Consider the following 16,419-nt stretch of genomic DNA (forward strand, 5'->3'; position numbering starts at 1 on the left):
CTACATCATCTGAATGCTTGACTGGGGCTGGAATATTTGCTTCCAAGATGCTACTGGCAGGAGGCCTCAGTTCCTCTCCATGTGGGCTTCTCCACAGGGCTGCTTGTGTGTTCTCAAGACTTGCAGCTGGCTTCCTCCAGAGCGAGTGATCCAAGAAAGAGCAAGACAGAGCCTCAACTCAGTGGCATGCCATCACTTTTGCCATATTCTGCTGATCACACCGAACAGTCCTGATACAATGTAGGAGGGGGACTATACAGGGACAAGAATTCCACAGGAGGGGAGCATTGGGGGTCTTCTTGGAGGCTAGTTACCTCAGATCCATGTAGCCACCAACCAGAGGAAGCCTATAGAACATTTTCAGGACCCAGAAGGCTCCCTCATGCCTTTTCCCAGTCAATATCATCCCCTCCTCCATCCAAAAGATCGCCACGATTCTGACTTCTATCACCATAAATTGCTTTTGCTGTTTCTGAACTTCATGCAAATGGAGTCATATTCTTTTGTGTCTGGTTTCTTTCACTCAACATTATGTCTGTGAGATTCGTCCACATCACTTATAGCAATAGTTCATCTTTCTTTATTGCTCAGTAACATTCCATTATATAAAAATATCATGGCAGACATTTGGGTTGTTTCCAGTTTGGGCTATTATAGAGTTGCTATGAACATTCTTGTACAGGTCATTTCTTTGAAATAAGCCCTCAGTTCTTTTGGGTTCTGCAATAGAGTTTTAAAATTCCATACTTAAGCAAGCCAAATTTTACAGACATCTTCATTTAAAATAGCTTACAGACACAACTCATGACTTCAGTGTTAGTGGTTTATGAGGGTTCAGGAATGGGGTATTTTTGGTCAGACTTATGGTAAAGTATTACTCACCATACTAAGGATACATGAATTGGTGATTAATCCAGTCATGGGTTGCGGTGTAGCTTACACTCACACAGGATGCTATTAGCACGGGGATACCTTGAAACATGGCTGTCAGTGGTTTTCACTTGGCATTCCCTACTCTGGAGGATTCAGTCACATAATACAGTTTCCTTCGTCTGGGGTGGCTTTTGGTCTTATCTTTCCTAAAATAGGGAGTCTAACTTGTAAACGGAAGACTTTTCTAAGGCTATTCTTAAAAGTTCAACTGCGAGAAATAGGAACAATAACAGCATTTCCTTCATTAAAAATTAGAGGGTTAAATTCTAGTGAGGGAGAGAAGAAGAGATCAGCGATGGGAGAAGTCATTCTTTCTGTTGCCAGAGATAAAGCTGACAAGGCATCTAATAAAAACTGAAGATCTTGGGAATTCCCTGGCAGTCCAGTGATTAGGACTCGGCGATTCCACTGCCTGGTTGGGGAGCTAAGATCCCACAAACCTTGCGGCGTGGCCAAAAAAAAAAAAAAAAAAAAAACACACAAAAGCCTGAAGATCTTTAACTTCCTTCAATTGTTAAAACGTGACTTCACTCATATTTTTAAATTATCTTAAAATATTGCCAAAAAATAAGGGTAAGTCACCAGGAAAAGATTCTCAGACTTTCCAGGCCCACTAATACATAAATTATTTAACTGAGGACTAAGCATGGTCAGAGAGCTTGGAGAAAACACCCCAGTTAGTATTCCTGGCTTCTCTCATTGTGTTTGGTAAGTTAAACAGAGTAAAGAGACAGGCCAGTCTCTCAGTCAGAGGAATGTGAAATAAATTATTCTAAATTTGCCCAGAGAGCATAGAACATATTTTTTGTCTTATTTCATTTTGATTTTGGTTTTTGATTTTCTCCGTATTTTGAAGCACAGGTAAGTACGTGGGTGTGAGCTGATGAGGGAAAATGGCATGAAAAATCATCACACAGTGTGAGTCTGTACATAGCTGGGTCTCAGCATGGTTCTACATGCTCATTTTTTAGCACCTTCTCACACTGAGATAGAACTCACTAATTAAGACTAACTGACCAGCGTAGATAAGTGTACTTTCTTGCACTTTACCAAGAAGGTAGTAAAACATTAACTCTCAGGCACCACACAGATCCTGCACAAAGTTCCTTGTTGGTGACAAGCAGAGGTAATACATTCTGATGGCTGCCAACAATTCCTAGAAAGTGTTAGGAGTGGTTTCAAAAAACAATTCTACCAACAGAACTAGAATCATTTCAAGTCAACCATTTAATTTATCATTAGCTGCAGGTCCTGACCAGACCCCATGCTTTTCCTCTCCAACACAGGGCCAGAGTTCTTTGACGACTGAACAAGCTCACCAAGGGCAAGGTTGTGCAGCAAAGGAGGTCTGGAATTTGTCGGCCCTAGTGTTTCATGGCCACACTTGTTCATGGGGTTTGTTGCCTGCTCTCCTCTTCCTGAGACTTTCTCCTCCCTTGATCCACGTTTCACTTCCCACTCCTGTCCATTTCATCTCTTCTCCTTTGCTGATTCCCTTCTTCCTTCCAATTTCCTTCTCAGCTATTTCCTCTCACCAGAGTCTTTCTGGGGACCTCATTTGTCCCATGACTTTGACCATCACGTCTACGTAGATGATGCCCAGATCAGGAAGAGTCTTGTCCTAAACATTAAGCTGCTATTTCCAACTGCCGTCTGGAGTCTATTTCACACATTCTTCAAACTGAACTTGTCCAAACTCCCTCTCTCTCTGTCCCCACCCCAACTCTGCTGTTCTTTATTTCCTAGAGAACATTTCACCATCCTCCATGTAAACCTTGTATGTGGGAAAGAGTTAGCACAGCAGAACTGAGACTGCTGTCTATAGAAAGTCTTGCTTACAAGGTTGGCTGCTGGCTGGCATCTGGACTCTTGACTGGCAAATAGTTCCCTGCACTGATAGAAAACTTTCCCTAAGTGATAATGGCTCACTGTGCCTCTGCTGTTTACACAAACAATGTGGTTATTCTAAATGCCTGATTTCCTTCTGGAAGTCTGGAATTCTGGTAAATGCTAAGGCAGAGGGTGCCTATGTGACCAGCTCCCAGTTAAAAGCCTGAGTGAGTCTCTAATGAACTTCCCCAGCAGATAACACTTCGCAATGTTGTCACAAGTCTTTCCTAGAGGAGAGGACTCTTGGAAGCTTTAACCTGGTTTCCTCTATATCTCCACTTCATTTCCCTTTCCCTTTTCTAATTTTGCTATTTATCAATTTCGCTGTAATCTTAGCCATGAATATGACCATACAATGAGCCTCTTGAGTCTTCCTAGCAAATCACCAAACCCGGGAGTGGTCTTAGGGTCCCCTGACACACCTTAGTATAATTTCTAACTCTTCTTTCTTTTCCTCACCCTCTCTGTTCAATTAATCACGAATTATCATTAGCTCTACCTCTAAATATTAAAAACAAAAAAAGTCCCATATTCTCCACCCTCTCTGCCTTGATGCCATAACCGTGACTCCATTTGGGCACCACTCTCCCCCCTTTCCCCCACTAAAAAAAGCAAAACCCAAAGATTAGAGGGTTTAGCATTGGCCTCATAGCATTGGGAGATTATTTCTTGTTAAAAAAAAGAACTCAACTGAGTAAATTTGAAGACCTATTTGGCTTTATTCAAGGATTCATGGGAATTCCCTGGTGGTCCAGTGATTAGGACTCTGCGCTTCCACTGCAGGAGGCATGGGTTCGATCCCTGGTTGGTTTACTAAGATCCCTCAAGCCGTGCATGCGGGGCAGCCAAAAAAAAAAAAAAAAAAAAATATCAAGGATTCATGAATTGGGCAACATCCCACCTAGCAAGGAGAAAGGAGCTTTAGGAGCTGTACAAAATGGAAGGTTTTCAAAGGTAGAAAGGGAGTGGGACAAGGAAGTCATAAAAAAGAAAAAAGGTTACAGTATTTCAGGCAAAGTCACCTTCCTTTGGGGGAAGGGCGGGGATCTATCATGCAGTTTACCTCACAGGTGCTGATGTGGTAATTCCAGATTGACGGCTTAAAGTTCACACTCCTAGGAGTAGCTGAAATTGAAATTAAACCTTGGTTTGCTGTTCTGGGGGCAACTGACTCCATTTTGGGCCTGTTGTTTCTTTTTAAAAAAACTCTTGGGACTTCCCTGGTGGTCCAGTGGATAAGACTCCTCACTCCCAATGCAGGGGACCTGGGTTCGATCCCTGGTCGGGGAACTAGATCTTGCATGCATGCTGCAACTAAGAAGCCCGCATGCCTCAACTAAGACCCGGCGCAGCCAAAGTAAATAAATAAATAAAATAAATCTTAAAATAAACAAATCTTAAAATAAATAAATTAAAAAAACACTCTCAAAGCCCGTTTCCTCAGCTGCAAGACGATGATGATAATAGTGCCTGTTCCATAGGTTTGTTGTCAGAGGTAAATAAGAAAATGCATATAAACTTCATGAGATTATCTATGTAAAATGCCGAGCACATTACAATCCTTCAACAAATGTTAGCTGCTCTTTCTATTGTTAGTACTAATAATCTGTAGACTCCACTTGTGAGGCTCAGCCAGTTCCAGCACCAAAACCACTTCATATTGAAATTAGGACCTCAGCTTCTCACCCCTATAATCTGCAGCGCAGGCCCACCCCGAAATGCAGGCGTCGCCGTCGGTTTCCAAGTAGCCTGGCATTTGGGGGGGGGTCCTCTTTTCCTCTGAGTAGGTGCCCCAGTGTGGGGTAATGATGAGACATAACTCTTCTGTGGTTGTGAAAGAGGAGGGAGGGGGCAGGGCACAACATTTAAGGGGACTTCCTTAGCGGTCCAGCGGTTGGGACTCCGCGCTTGCAGTGCACATGCTGCGGGGCACGGTAAAAAAAATGAATGAATGAATAAATAAATAAATAAATAAGTAAAATAAAATAGCCTATTCCCAAGCTCTCTTAAAATAAAACAAAATAAAATAAAAGAAAAACATAGCTGTTGAGAATACGACAAAAGCTGGTTAGAACCGATTCGGTCCAAGATAGTGGAAGATTCGAGCTGAACCTCGTCATATGCTCATTGTAATACATCAGCATGTTAAATGACATACTGACAGGCACCCTGACAGTTCTGAGGCTTCCGATAAAAGGTCAAAGAGTGGGCGGTGGCCCAATTCCTGGAAATTCCCGCCCCTTCCCCCAAATAGTTGAAATAATCCTCCCACTCCTTAGCCTGTGAAATTACCCAGCATGTAAAAACTAACCACCCCATATTTCGGGGCCTCTTGTCTTCTGAGATGGCCCACACTCTGTATGTGGCATGCGTTTCTCCCAGGGCTGCTCTTGCCTTTTGAGACAGACCGCATTCTGTCTATGGAATGTGTATCTCTCTAAATAAATCCACTTCTTGCCTACCACTTTGCCTCTCCCTGAATTCCTTCTGTGCTGAGACATAAAGAACCTGAGCTTCATTAAGTCCACGTGACCATTAGACCACGTGTGCAATCTTAATTAAACGACAGGATTCAAGTCCCAATCTGGGTTTTGGCTGGGTTTGAGTCCCATCTGAGTTGTGTGTTTTCAGTTGCAGAGGGTGGATGGAACAGGGGAGGACCCCAGAACGGCCATGGGGTGCTCCAGATTCCTAATGTTACCGTCGCAAATACTTGTTTCCTAAATATGAAGTTGTGCAAAAATCCTCAACTATTGCAGAAGAAAGAGCCAATGCAAAGGACTGAAGAACCAGGAGCATCATAGATAATACAAATGGATATTAAGACGTTCTCACACACGCACACACACATAAAGATCAATACGTGAGGTGATGGATGTGTTAATTACCTGGCTGGGGGAATACTTTCACAACGTCTACAAATATCAAATCGTCACGACGTACAGCTTAGAGTTTCATTTTCAGTACCTTTCAGTACCTTCAGGTACCTTTCAGTATCTTTCATGACTATCCCAGGAATTTTTGTTTGCATAAAAAACCTTTGGGGATCATTACAAAAGTTCTCCATGGTAGAAGTAATGAAATCATAGGTCCATAAAGCTTAACAATCCTATTCAGTTTCCAAATATCAATATATTTATCAACAGAGAGGAATTATTTACTCTAAAATTCCATACTATTAAAAATCACACTGAAAGAACTTCTGATTAAAAACAAATAGGAAAAATCAGCAAAGGCAAATTGGGTAGTACGTTAACTTTATTTTGAATTATAACATGGAATTTGTCATCAAACAAATGAATGTAATGAAAAACTTTGGGGGTTCAATTAAGCAAACGATTTGCATAGGAATTGCTACTTTTAAGTTTTAAGATGCAGAGCACTGAATTGTGAATTAGATTAACATAAAATAAGAATCATCTACCTGTGTGCAAAATAAATGCAATTTAACTTTATTTAAAAAAGTTAAAAAACGCAATTTAATTTTAAATAACAGAACTTTTATTCAGTCTTTGGTGAGGGATTAATACAATCTTCTTCCCTGTTATGGATAATATTGTCATCTCATCTCATTTAGACTAAATGTGATCCTTCTAAGCTAGAGACCTCTTACCTACAGTTAAGAAGGCCTCCTTTCAATATTGTTAAAGCTACTGAATTCATTCTTTATGCCCCTAATATTGGTCAAGAACATTATCCATTTTAAAGGATCTAACAAATAGGCCAAGGACAACATGCTCTAGTGAAAAACATTAAGTTTGTCAACATTAACTTTGTCATTTCATCCCATTTTGTCTTTTGGAACTTTGTTATCAGTACCCATTATACTGTTTTGATTTATATCAGTGATGAGCAACCTTTTTTTTTTTTTTGGTTGGGGAAAAAAAATAAAGCATTTCAGGCCACATTATTTTCCTCTTCAAAATGAATATAGCTTTATGAAGTTCCCATAAAAGAAGATGTATTTGTACAACTTTGCTGAATAAAAGAAAGCCAGCGAGGAGATGGGCACTGCTTTTTAACTACTAAAATGTTTATATCTGGATGTTTTAGCAATACAGACAGCTTTCTAATTTTTTAATCCAGAAATTAGATTGCAGGATCATTGCCTGGCTGGTCAGGTTGTAGGCCTCTCTGGGGGCCCTGTGGGTTGCTCATTACTGGCTTTGCTTGTGACATGGATTAAAATAAGCTGATTTTTGTTGATTGATTGTTTTACTCATCATAACAAACTTTAAGAGAATATCTTCTAATTTCAAAATTGTAATTCATTTACTGACATAAAGATAATACTTTTAGTACCACTGTAAGTTGGTTAAAAAAAAAAAAAAATGGTTTAGAACATTTCCCTCCATCTTAACATAGAACATTGGCTGGAAACCAGAGCAGAACATGAACAAGAAAACTGAAGATGTGTTTAAATAACAAAATGCCATCAGTGTTTATTATGGTAGATTATAGAAAGAAGGTTTAATTTTTGTGTGTGCAATTAGGCACTGACTGAGGCATTTAGACACCATTGATTATAAAGTGCATTGAGTATAAATTTTGACCCCCCTCAAAGGAATAATTCAACAAAACCCAGGTTTCTTTCTTGGAATCAATCAGCCCCAAAACACGCATAGATGAACACTTATTAAATACTAGTAACAGTCTTTTATTACTTATACTTCTGCAATAGTAATAGCAACATATTATATCACATTTTATCCAAGGACTCCAAAGTCATTGTATCGAGCAATTGGTGTTGGAAGCTCAAGATTCCACATATATTAAGTCTACTTAGTTACAGCACAGGAAATAGATTCCCAGCAATAGACCCAAAGTAATGGTTCAAAGAGACAAGCCTACATTTCTTGTGGTTTGTAATTTTCTGAATTTCCAAATTTGCCACTTGTATCCTATCATACCTACAACATTGACTCCAGGTAAAAATGAACAATTTTTCTTTTTTTTATAGTTCAACAGTCCATCTTTGAAAAGCACATGGTGGAATGTCACAAGTGGCTTTTCAATAAGATACCTTTATACATCATTGATTCATAGAGGGGAACATTTTACACTGGAATGACATAAATATATATGTAAAATACGATGGAGCCATACCTTTGAGCACACATACATTTAACACAAAAGCAAAAGTGCACCAATTCACTGAAGGTCAGACTTTCAGTCTTTTTAAAGGAACAAAGCTTTCTGTTTGTATTTTTAAGACAGAGGGTTTAACTCTGTCTTAGAGTTTAACTGAAAGACCCAAGTTGATGTAGTTTAAAACGAGTTTCTGTGGAATCCACGAACGTGCCAGGCCCCCTGGAGTGGGGCTACAGGCCAGTGTGAGAAGCCCACTACATGAGAGGAAGGGGTCCCTGAGCTGCTCTGCTCTTGACTCAGGGCACAAAGCACAGCTCTTCTTGGTCAGAGACCCAGCATGGGCATTCTGGGCGTTTTCATTCTTCTAGGAATTTCCAACACTATTTGAAAAGCAATTTCTTTTTGGACAATATGATTAAGGTTTCTATCTTTCAGTCGAATATGAAACTAAGTTAGCTCTTCCTGTGTCCTTCTTTACTTCGGAGGAGATGCAATATACGTTCATTTTTGGTTAGTTCTGCCGGAAGTTCATTGGCCTGAAAGAAGATAAGATAGGCATGAGTGAACTCCCACAGTTGGTGTGGTTTCAGGGACTCCAAAGAGGGACCCCTGACCCACACTTGCTCCTCCACTGATGAAAAACCCCACTGGACTCAGTCTTTTGTATCAAGGCATTAAAGGTTTTCTTTAAATATATTTAAATATAAATATCACCAGTTACTTTCTTATCTCATTGTTAGTTATTTTTCTTTTTAAAATTTTTTGGAGTATAGTTGATTTACAGTGTTGTGTTAGTTTCAGGGGTACAGCACAGTGATTCAGATATACACACACACACACACACACACACACACATATACACATATACATATATTCTTTTTCATGTTCTTTTCCATTATGGTTTATTACAAGATATTGAATATGGTTCCCCATGCTCTACAGTAGGATCTTATTGTTTATTTATTTTATATATGGTAGTTTATATCTGCTAATCCCAAACTCCTAATTTATCCTTCCCTCCCTTTCCCCTTTAGTAACCATAAGTTTGTTTTCTATGTCTGTGAGTCTGTTTCTGTTTTATTAGTAAGTTCATTTGTATCATATTTTAGATTTGACATGTAAGTGATATCATATGATATTTGTCTTTTAGAGTTATCTTTCTATCTAGCCATATCCCTTACTAGGCTATAATCTCCAGGAGGCCAGGGTCCATATCTTATTAATCACTGTATCCTCATTTCCAGCACAATGCCTAGCTTATCGAGTATGTTGTCAAGAAATAGATTTGATAACTTATTAGTTTATTATATAAGGCAGTCTGTCTGCTAGGGACTTGAGACTCATCTTTTGATGAGAAGGCAGAGTTAGGAAACATCCAGAGCATAAGACACATGGGGAAGAACAGCTTCAGTGGCCCGACACCCCACCTGATCCAGCCTCACTCTATGTCCTTTCTTTCCACAGTGCTGCTGAGACACATTCGGTAAGTGTTTACTTTGTGAGCGAGTCCCTATCTTAAGAAATAGACATTATAGGGCAATGGTTCCCGAACTTTTTAGTCTCAGGACTTTTGTACACTCTTAAAAATTATTGAGGACCCCAAAGAGCTTTTGTTTTTAACTAATTAAAAATGAAAACTGAAAAAAATTTAAGTATATTTATTAATTCATTAAAAATAATAAACCCGGGGCTTCCCTGGTGGTGCAGTGGTTGAGAATCCGCCTGCCAATGCAGGGGACACGGGTTCGAGCCCTGGTCTGGGAAGATCCCACGTGCCACGGAGCAACTAAGCCGTGTGCCACGACTACTGAGCCTGCGCGTCTGGAGCCTGTGCTCCACAACAAGAGAGGCCGCGATAGTGTGAGGCCCGCGCACCGCGATGAAGAGTGGCCCCCGCTTGCCGCAACTAGAGAAAGCCCTCGCACAGAAACGAAGACCCAACACAGCCAAAAATAAATAAATAAATAAATAAATTTAAAAAATAAAATAAAATAAACCCATTACAGGTTAACATAAATAACATATTTATGAAAAAGAACTAAATTTTCAAAAACAAAAAAGTTAGAAGTGTAGCACTGTTAACAGTTTTGCGTATTTCTTTACTGTGTAGCTTAAAAGAAGACAATTGGATTCTTATATCTGCTTCTGTATCCAATCAATTATCTTAAATCTAAATTGCCATGTGGAATTTGAAACCACATCAATGAATTTTTCTACCCTGTTGCATTAAAATCCATAGGTCTATCTATCTGCAGGTGGATTTTTTACCTATGCATGTTTGTAACATCATGTACCGGCCATTTAGAAAATAGTAGCTCACTGAGTTATGCAGATCTTCCAAATGTTGACACATTTCGTTATACAATCCTCAAAGCTCACATCATTCATTAATATTATCACTGATTCATCAGAAAAGCTACAGGTATCGGGAAGCTGTCAGGCTCATGTGATGGATACAAGTCCGTTCTTTCAAGTAAAAGTGGAGATCCCCTCAGAAAGTGGCTGGCTCCCTTTGCAATTCAAACAATTGTACAAGTGCTTTCCCTGAGACAACCATGTGCTTCGGCCTACAGCAGAAGTGCTTGGTGCAAACTTCGAATTTTGTTACAGAGTAAAAAGACATACAGCAAGGGTCAAGGTTTCATAAAATTAAAATTGTTTACTGCTTCATCAAAGACATTCTTAGGTAAAACTGGTATTTTTATAAAATAATGTACAACGTGTAAAATAACTTAGAGGTTTGTAAAATCATTTGCCACTACAGTTTGTGACCCTGCTTTGATGTGTGTTAAGGTGCCAACAGTTTCATCCGCCATTGCCTTTGCACCATTACGGCAAATGTCAGCACAGTGAAAAAGGGCAAACAGTGTCTCTGTATTATTAAGAATATTGTTTCGACCTATTAGAATCCTTGAAAGGACTTTGAGGACACCCCAAGGGTCCACGGACCACACTTTGAGAACAGTTGTTACAGATGAATAAAAGGATGTTCTTGCGAATTCAGGGGAGGCAATTAAAGGGTAGAAAGGCAACCAAATCAGGGAGAGAACTTGGATGTAGTTTCTTTTTTCCCTGCAGTTAAACCTGGAACCCCGGCTGCTCTATCTGAAACCCTGATCTTAGGTGAAGCTCCTGCAATCCCTACCTTCTAGGCTGGCTCCTGCTCCCTGACCCCCACCTACTGGCTGGGACCTCACTTGCTGGGAACGATGAGTTTGCCACAGCGGCCTGCTGTGCAGCATGTCCTGCAGCTGCACCCCTGCCCACCCAAAGGACCCTTGATGCTGGTGCTGGACTGACTCTAACAAGAGGCGCTATTCGATGCTGCTTTAGACCAGAGACCCCTCTGTGGGGTTAATTCTAGTATTAGCTTAGTTCCTGCAGGAGCAGATGTTGTACAGGCCTAATGCCTGGGGCTGAGAATAATGCTCCTGGAGAACGGACCTGAGCGCCATACAGTCTCAGAGTACCCTCAGGAAGAACTAACTGTTCTGCATCGGTTACTGGTCCCTGGTGACAGGCTGGCAGGTAGCCAGAGGATCCTCTACAGTCAGGAAGAGGAGTGGATCTAAGAAGCTGCACCTCTGTCTACAAGCTTGTTAAGTTACAGTGTGGTGACCATCTCCATGAATGTCCATAACCATTACCATTAAAATAAGCTTTATACTCTCAAACTGTGTTGTTTCAGTCAATCACATCACTGTCCATATAGTTTTAAAAACCTGGTCTCACTCCTCCTCTCCCAGGAGGGCCCCCACCGAATTCTCAAGTTGCCCAGGTTACGATGGCTTAGCGCCCAGGTTAGCCCTGAAAGGCCATCTTATTCGTCATGGAGCAGGACCATAGGTCCATACTCACGACCCACAGCATCACACCACTCTCTGTCCCCACTGCTCCTGGGAGAAGATGTGTTCTGAGTCCTCAGTTGGGGGTATCAGGAACATGGGATCCCCACACCCATGGGGATAGCTACAGGGTGGGGAGAGGTACTGGGCCATTGGGTACCGTCTCCTCTGGCATCTGCCCCAGCGCAGAAGTCCTGGAGCCCCTAGAGCAGAAGGGTGCTTCTGTACTAGCTGAAAAGTGACTCTCTCCAGGAAGCCTGCGATAGCATTCTTCACTTCCTGCTGACAGCCCTTGTCACTGTGTGTTGCAATTGCTTGTTTAATTATCTGGAATAACCCCAGTAAACTCTGAGCCCCATGAAGATAGACACTATGTGAATCTCTTTCACTATTATCTCCCCAGAGACAATGTTCACAGCACAGTGCATGGCATCTAGCAGGCACTCAATAAGAGTTTGTTGGATGAATGAATAAAGGTCAAGGATACACCCTCAGGAGTCCTGAGTGGCTGCGGGAATCCCAACACCCTTGCTTCTGCAGCTGCCTCTGAAGAGCCTGGCTTCTACGGGCTGCCTGGCGTGCAGGCGGGCAGCTTCCTGGCAGCTACTCCCGGCTCTCCAAGGGCTTCTGCAGGATGAAACTCCAACACAGGCAGCTACACAGACACTCCAAAGACCAGCATTTTGGTCACTGGAAATTCCCCATAACCATTATTGCTGAGATTCCAGGAGACACACAAGGAATTGCATCTTTCAGTTTCTATGTAAAGAAACTGCCTTAATTCAGTACCAGGTGGCTTAGCAACGAAGACTGATCTTTTTAGGACATCTGTGTCCAAGGTGCAAAGAGAAGAGAGCAATTGTGATTTCAGCGGGCTTATCACACAGCCAGACCAGCTAATGGAAGACAAACCCATGTATCTCAGGAAGAAATAAACAGAGATGTTGTCTTCAAGCAGTTCAATGGTAGGAACAGGGGAAGTAATAATTCCACGTGCTAAGTGGAATGAGAAAAAGCGGCTCTTGGCATGTTATCTAATTGCACTTCTTAATGGTTTCTTTTAAAAATATCATGAAATGTTATCTGATTTTGGTTTTATTATTAGTAAAATCTAACACAGTAATAGATGCTTATAAAAATTCAAACACTATATAAGTATAAAGTGAAAGTTGCTTTTCATACTCTCCCCTGTTAGTAAGTCCCCACCATACTTCCTCCTTCCAAAGTCAGTAGTTTCAGTGTGCTTCCTCTAGACCTTTCCTAGGCTACTCTCCCACCCCCAGTCTCTACATGTGACTGCTTATGCAGATGTTGAGTAGGAGGAAATACAATGACAGTCATTTTTTACTGGGCATCCTCCCACCTCCAAGTTTGGCTTAACTGAAAACTAAGAAAAATTTTGAGCTATAAAAAAATATGGGTTGGTTTTGCTCAACTATACTTCAATTAAAAAAAATATGGGTTGGTTTTGGAACTGTGGGGCAAAGTCCTGTTAACAATATAAAAAGCAACATCTTCCCCATGAGGTCACCAAATAGAGCACAGGCAATTCTCAAGGTACCAGTATCCAAATCACGGAGTTTGGTGATTAAACTACCAGAACTTTGACATTTTTAGGACACTTCTCTGATGAGAGAATACTTATAACCTTACTCCCCACAACCGCTGCCCCCTACCCCCGCCCCACTGTTACCTGAAAATCATTGATAATATAGGGGTTTTAGTATACTCCTCTGGGTCCAAATGTACTGCTCACTCATAACCTATAATGACAACATTTTATGCCCTTACTATGCCCAAGGATGAGGATAGTGACTGGAGCCAGAGATGCTGTCTTGGCTTCAGCAGACGCTGCCTTATCTCTTTGCACAGGCGCCCGATGGAGGGAAAAGATGACTAAGACGGTACCTTGTTTCTCAGGGCTGGGTCTGCCCCTGCTTCCAGGAGCAGCGCGACTGCCTTAATATTTCCGCTGAGCACGGCCACGTGGAGTGCCGAGGTCCCGTTCTAGGAGAAAAGGACAGTGTGTGTCAGGAGAGAGCTCACAGGCATCAGCACGCGGCTTGGCTTTCCTCACGGACCAGCCTGCCTGATGAGACTGTAATGCTAGAGCCTTGCTCATCCTTATCTTCCCTTTTCCAAGTCACATCGTCACCTAGTACAGTGTCCTCAGGGACACCGTGTACGGTCAGTATAAATATTGCCAATAACCTTTTGCAAGTGAAATAAGGCATCATCTGCCCAGCGTGTACATGACTTCATGCTCACTTGGTCTGTTGTAGAGGCATCAGAACTTGCTGTGGGAAAAACAACAATGCTACGTCAAACATTTTTTTTCCTTAAGGTCTTTGTGCTTTTGGTGAGCACACTTCTGCAAGGCTGGAGGAACAGCCTGCTCACCTACAGGCCGAGTTGTCAACCCAGCTGTACACGCTCCACACGCGCAGGTGGGCAGGAGAGCGACTGGGAGCTACACGGCTTAAGAGTAAGAGTAGGTGCGTTGAGGACCACCCCCGACCCCAGCCTTGAGTTGAAGCATTTCTGGGTACTGAGCGGTCTAGTGGATAGGTTGCTGACATTTTATGGAATTTACTGCAAATATTTATTGACATAAGGAAGCAGCCATGTGCAGCGTGTAGCTGGATTCTGGAAGGGGAAAAGAGAATATAACAAACCCAATATAAGAACAATGGGCAGTCACAAGACATCTGTTCTAGAAGGTAAATATGTCTGTGAATAGTACCTAAATGCAAGCTTAGTTTTCAAATTAACTACTTCATATATATACGTAAAACACTTTCTGATCTTGTAGGCACGTTAAATATCATACCCAGAGAAAAACTCCAGCAAAGTAGCCATTTTCCCTGTTTGCTTTACCATGTTTGCCATGTGCGGCAATACAGTAATCTGGTAATATTTCACTTATCAAAATCTTAACCAACTTATCAGTGTTGCCGAAGTGCAGTGTGGCTAAGAATAAAAAACCAAGCCAATGGGCTTCCCTGGTGGCACAGTGGTTGAGAATCTGCCTGCCAATGCAGGGGACACGGGTTCGAGCCCTGGTCCGGGAAGATCCCACATGCCATGGAGCAGCTGGGCCCGTGAGCCACAACTACTGAGCCTGCGCGTCTGGAGCCTGTGCCCCGCAACTGGAGGGGCCGCGATAGTGAGAGGCCCGCGCACCGCGATGAAGAGCGGCCCCCGCTTGCCGCAACTAGAGAAAGCCCTCGCACGAACTGAAGACCCAACACAGCCAAAAATAAATAAATAAATGAAAAACCAAGCCAAAAAAGAGCCGTCTGCAGCATGACTAGATATTGCGAAGTCCATTTCTGAAGCTAGTTTCTTTTATTCATAGAGAATTCATTTCCACAGACTTTATTCTTACTTTCCAAACAATTTTTACGAGTACAAAGTACAGCTTTTTTGACTCGCAAGCTCATAGAAGATTAGAATTAGCTCACTGGGGCAAGAGAGAAAGGCACACCAACAGCAGCTCCGTATCAGCTGACAGCAACAACGGAGCCTAAACACATAAAGATCAGACAGAAGGCATCCAAAGGGCAAGTAGACTTCAGATACATCAATAAATCCAAAAAAGTGCTAAACTACTGTCCCAAGTTTAGAACAGGTTTGGTGTCCTCTATTTAACAAAACACTAGAGCGTATACCAGGAGTCAGCAAACCACAGCCCACAGGACAAATCTAGCTCCCCCCTCCCCCTGCCCCGCCTGTTTTTCTACATCCTGATGAGCTCAGCATTTTAAAAATTTAAAAAAGAAGACTATTTTGTGACACGTAAAAATATAAAATTTTAGAAATACAACATCCATAAATAAATCTGATTGGATGCGGCCACACTTGGCTGTTGCCGTATTTTCTATGACTGCTTGCTTTCTGCAATGGCTGAGTGGAGCGGTTCCAACACAGACTGTATGGCCCACAAAGCCTAAAATATTTGCTACCTGGTCCTTTATTGAAAAAGACTGCCAACCTCTGGTAGATACTCTAGTTGAGAAATATTTTAATCCAAAATGATTACAACTTAAAAAAGGAGTTTTGGGGCTCTGTTTTCTGGAAGACGCAGCTCTCCAGAATGACACATTCTCTGACGTGTCCAGATGTTTGAGGCTTATTTCATTCCACCTAAGGTAACAATGTGGTTCTTTGCCCCAGATAATGAAGAGAAGGAATGTGAGTTCCTGTCCCTCATGTTTTCTGGGACACAAATCACGTTTTTCATTTGTGGAGGATTTCACAAATCTTCCAATGATATATCAATATGGGTGATTTCCAATTTAGCAATTTCAGTACAATTGTTTAATTTTTTTCCCCCCTAGAAAACTAGGTACCTACAGACGCCGGTTCACTCTTTTTATTACCTTCCCATTTCTACCAGTGCCCAGGAATCTCTAACATGGACAAGTTGTAGGCATGTTCTCTCAGGAATACAACTAACCATGCAAATGGTACCCAGATTCTACTGCAGTCCCCAGTGTGGACTTCTTAAATTTCTAACCTCTCTCTTTTACAGGGTGGTAAAATTTTCTCCGTAGGTCTTACCTTCAAAATACCGAGGGTGGGTGAGAATTTCAGCAACTCTTTTATAACATCATTATACCCTTTGTTGGCTGCTTTCAGTAATGCTGTTGTACCATCC

At 41.7% G+C, this 16,419-nt stretch overlaps 1 protein-coding gene across 2 annotated transcripts in view; it reads right to left on the minus strand.

Annotated features, from left to right (window-relative positions):
- Positions 1–7,449: 7,449 nt before the first annotated feature.
- The window catches only part of ANKRD29 (ankyrin repeat domain 29), a 41,115-nt gene continuing 32,145 nt past the window's right edge, over positions 7,450–16,419 (minus strand). For both annotated transcript variants that reach the window (XM_068563654.1, XM_068563655.1), the window contains 3 exons: positions 16,323–16,418; positions 13,668–13,766; positions 7,450–8,450 (listed from right to left, as the gene is read on the minus strand). In XM_068563654.1, the coding sequence (XP_068419755.1) occupies positions 8,367–8,450; positions 13,668–13,766; positions 16,323–16,418 (279 nt within the window). In that variant the 3' untranslated portion in view covers positions 7,450–8,366. The remainder of the gene's footprint in view (positions 8,451–13,667; positions 13,767–16,322; position 16,419) is intronic.

This window comes from Eschrichtius robustus, chromosome 14 (assembly GCF_028021215.1).
Source record: "Eschrichtius robustus isolate mEscRob2 chromosome 14, mEscRob2.pri, whole genome shotgun sequence".
In the NCBI taxonomy this organism is placed as follows: Eukaryota; Metazoa; Chordata; class Mammalia; order Artiodactyla; family Eschrichtiidae; genus Eschrichtius; species Eschrichtius robustus.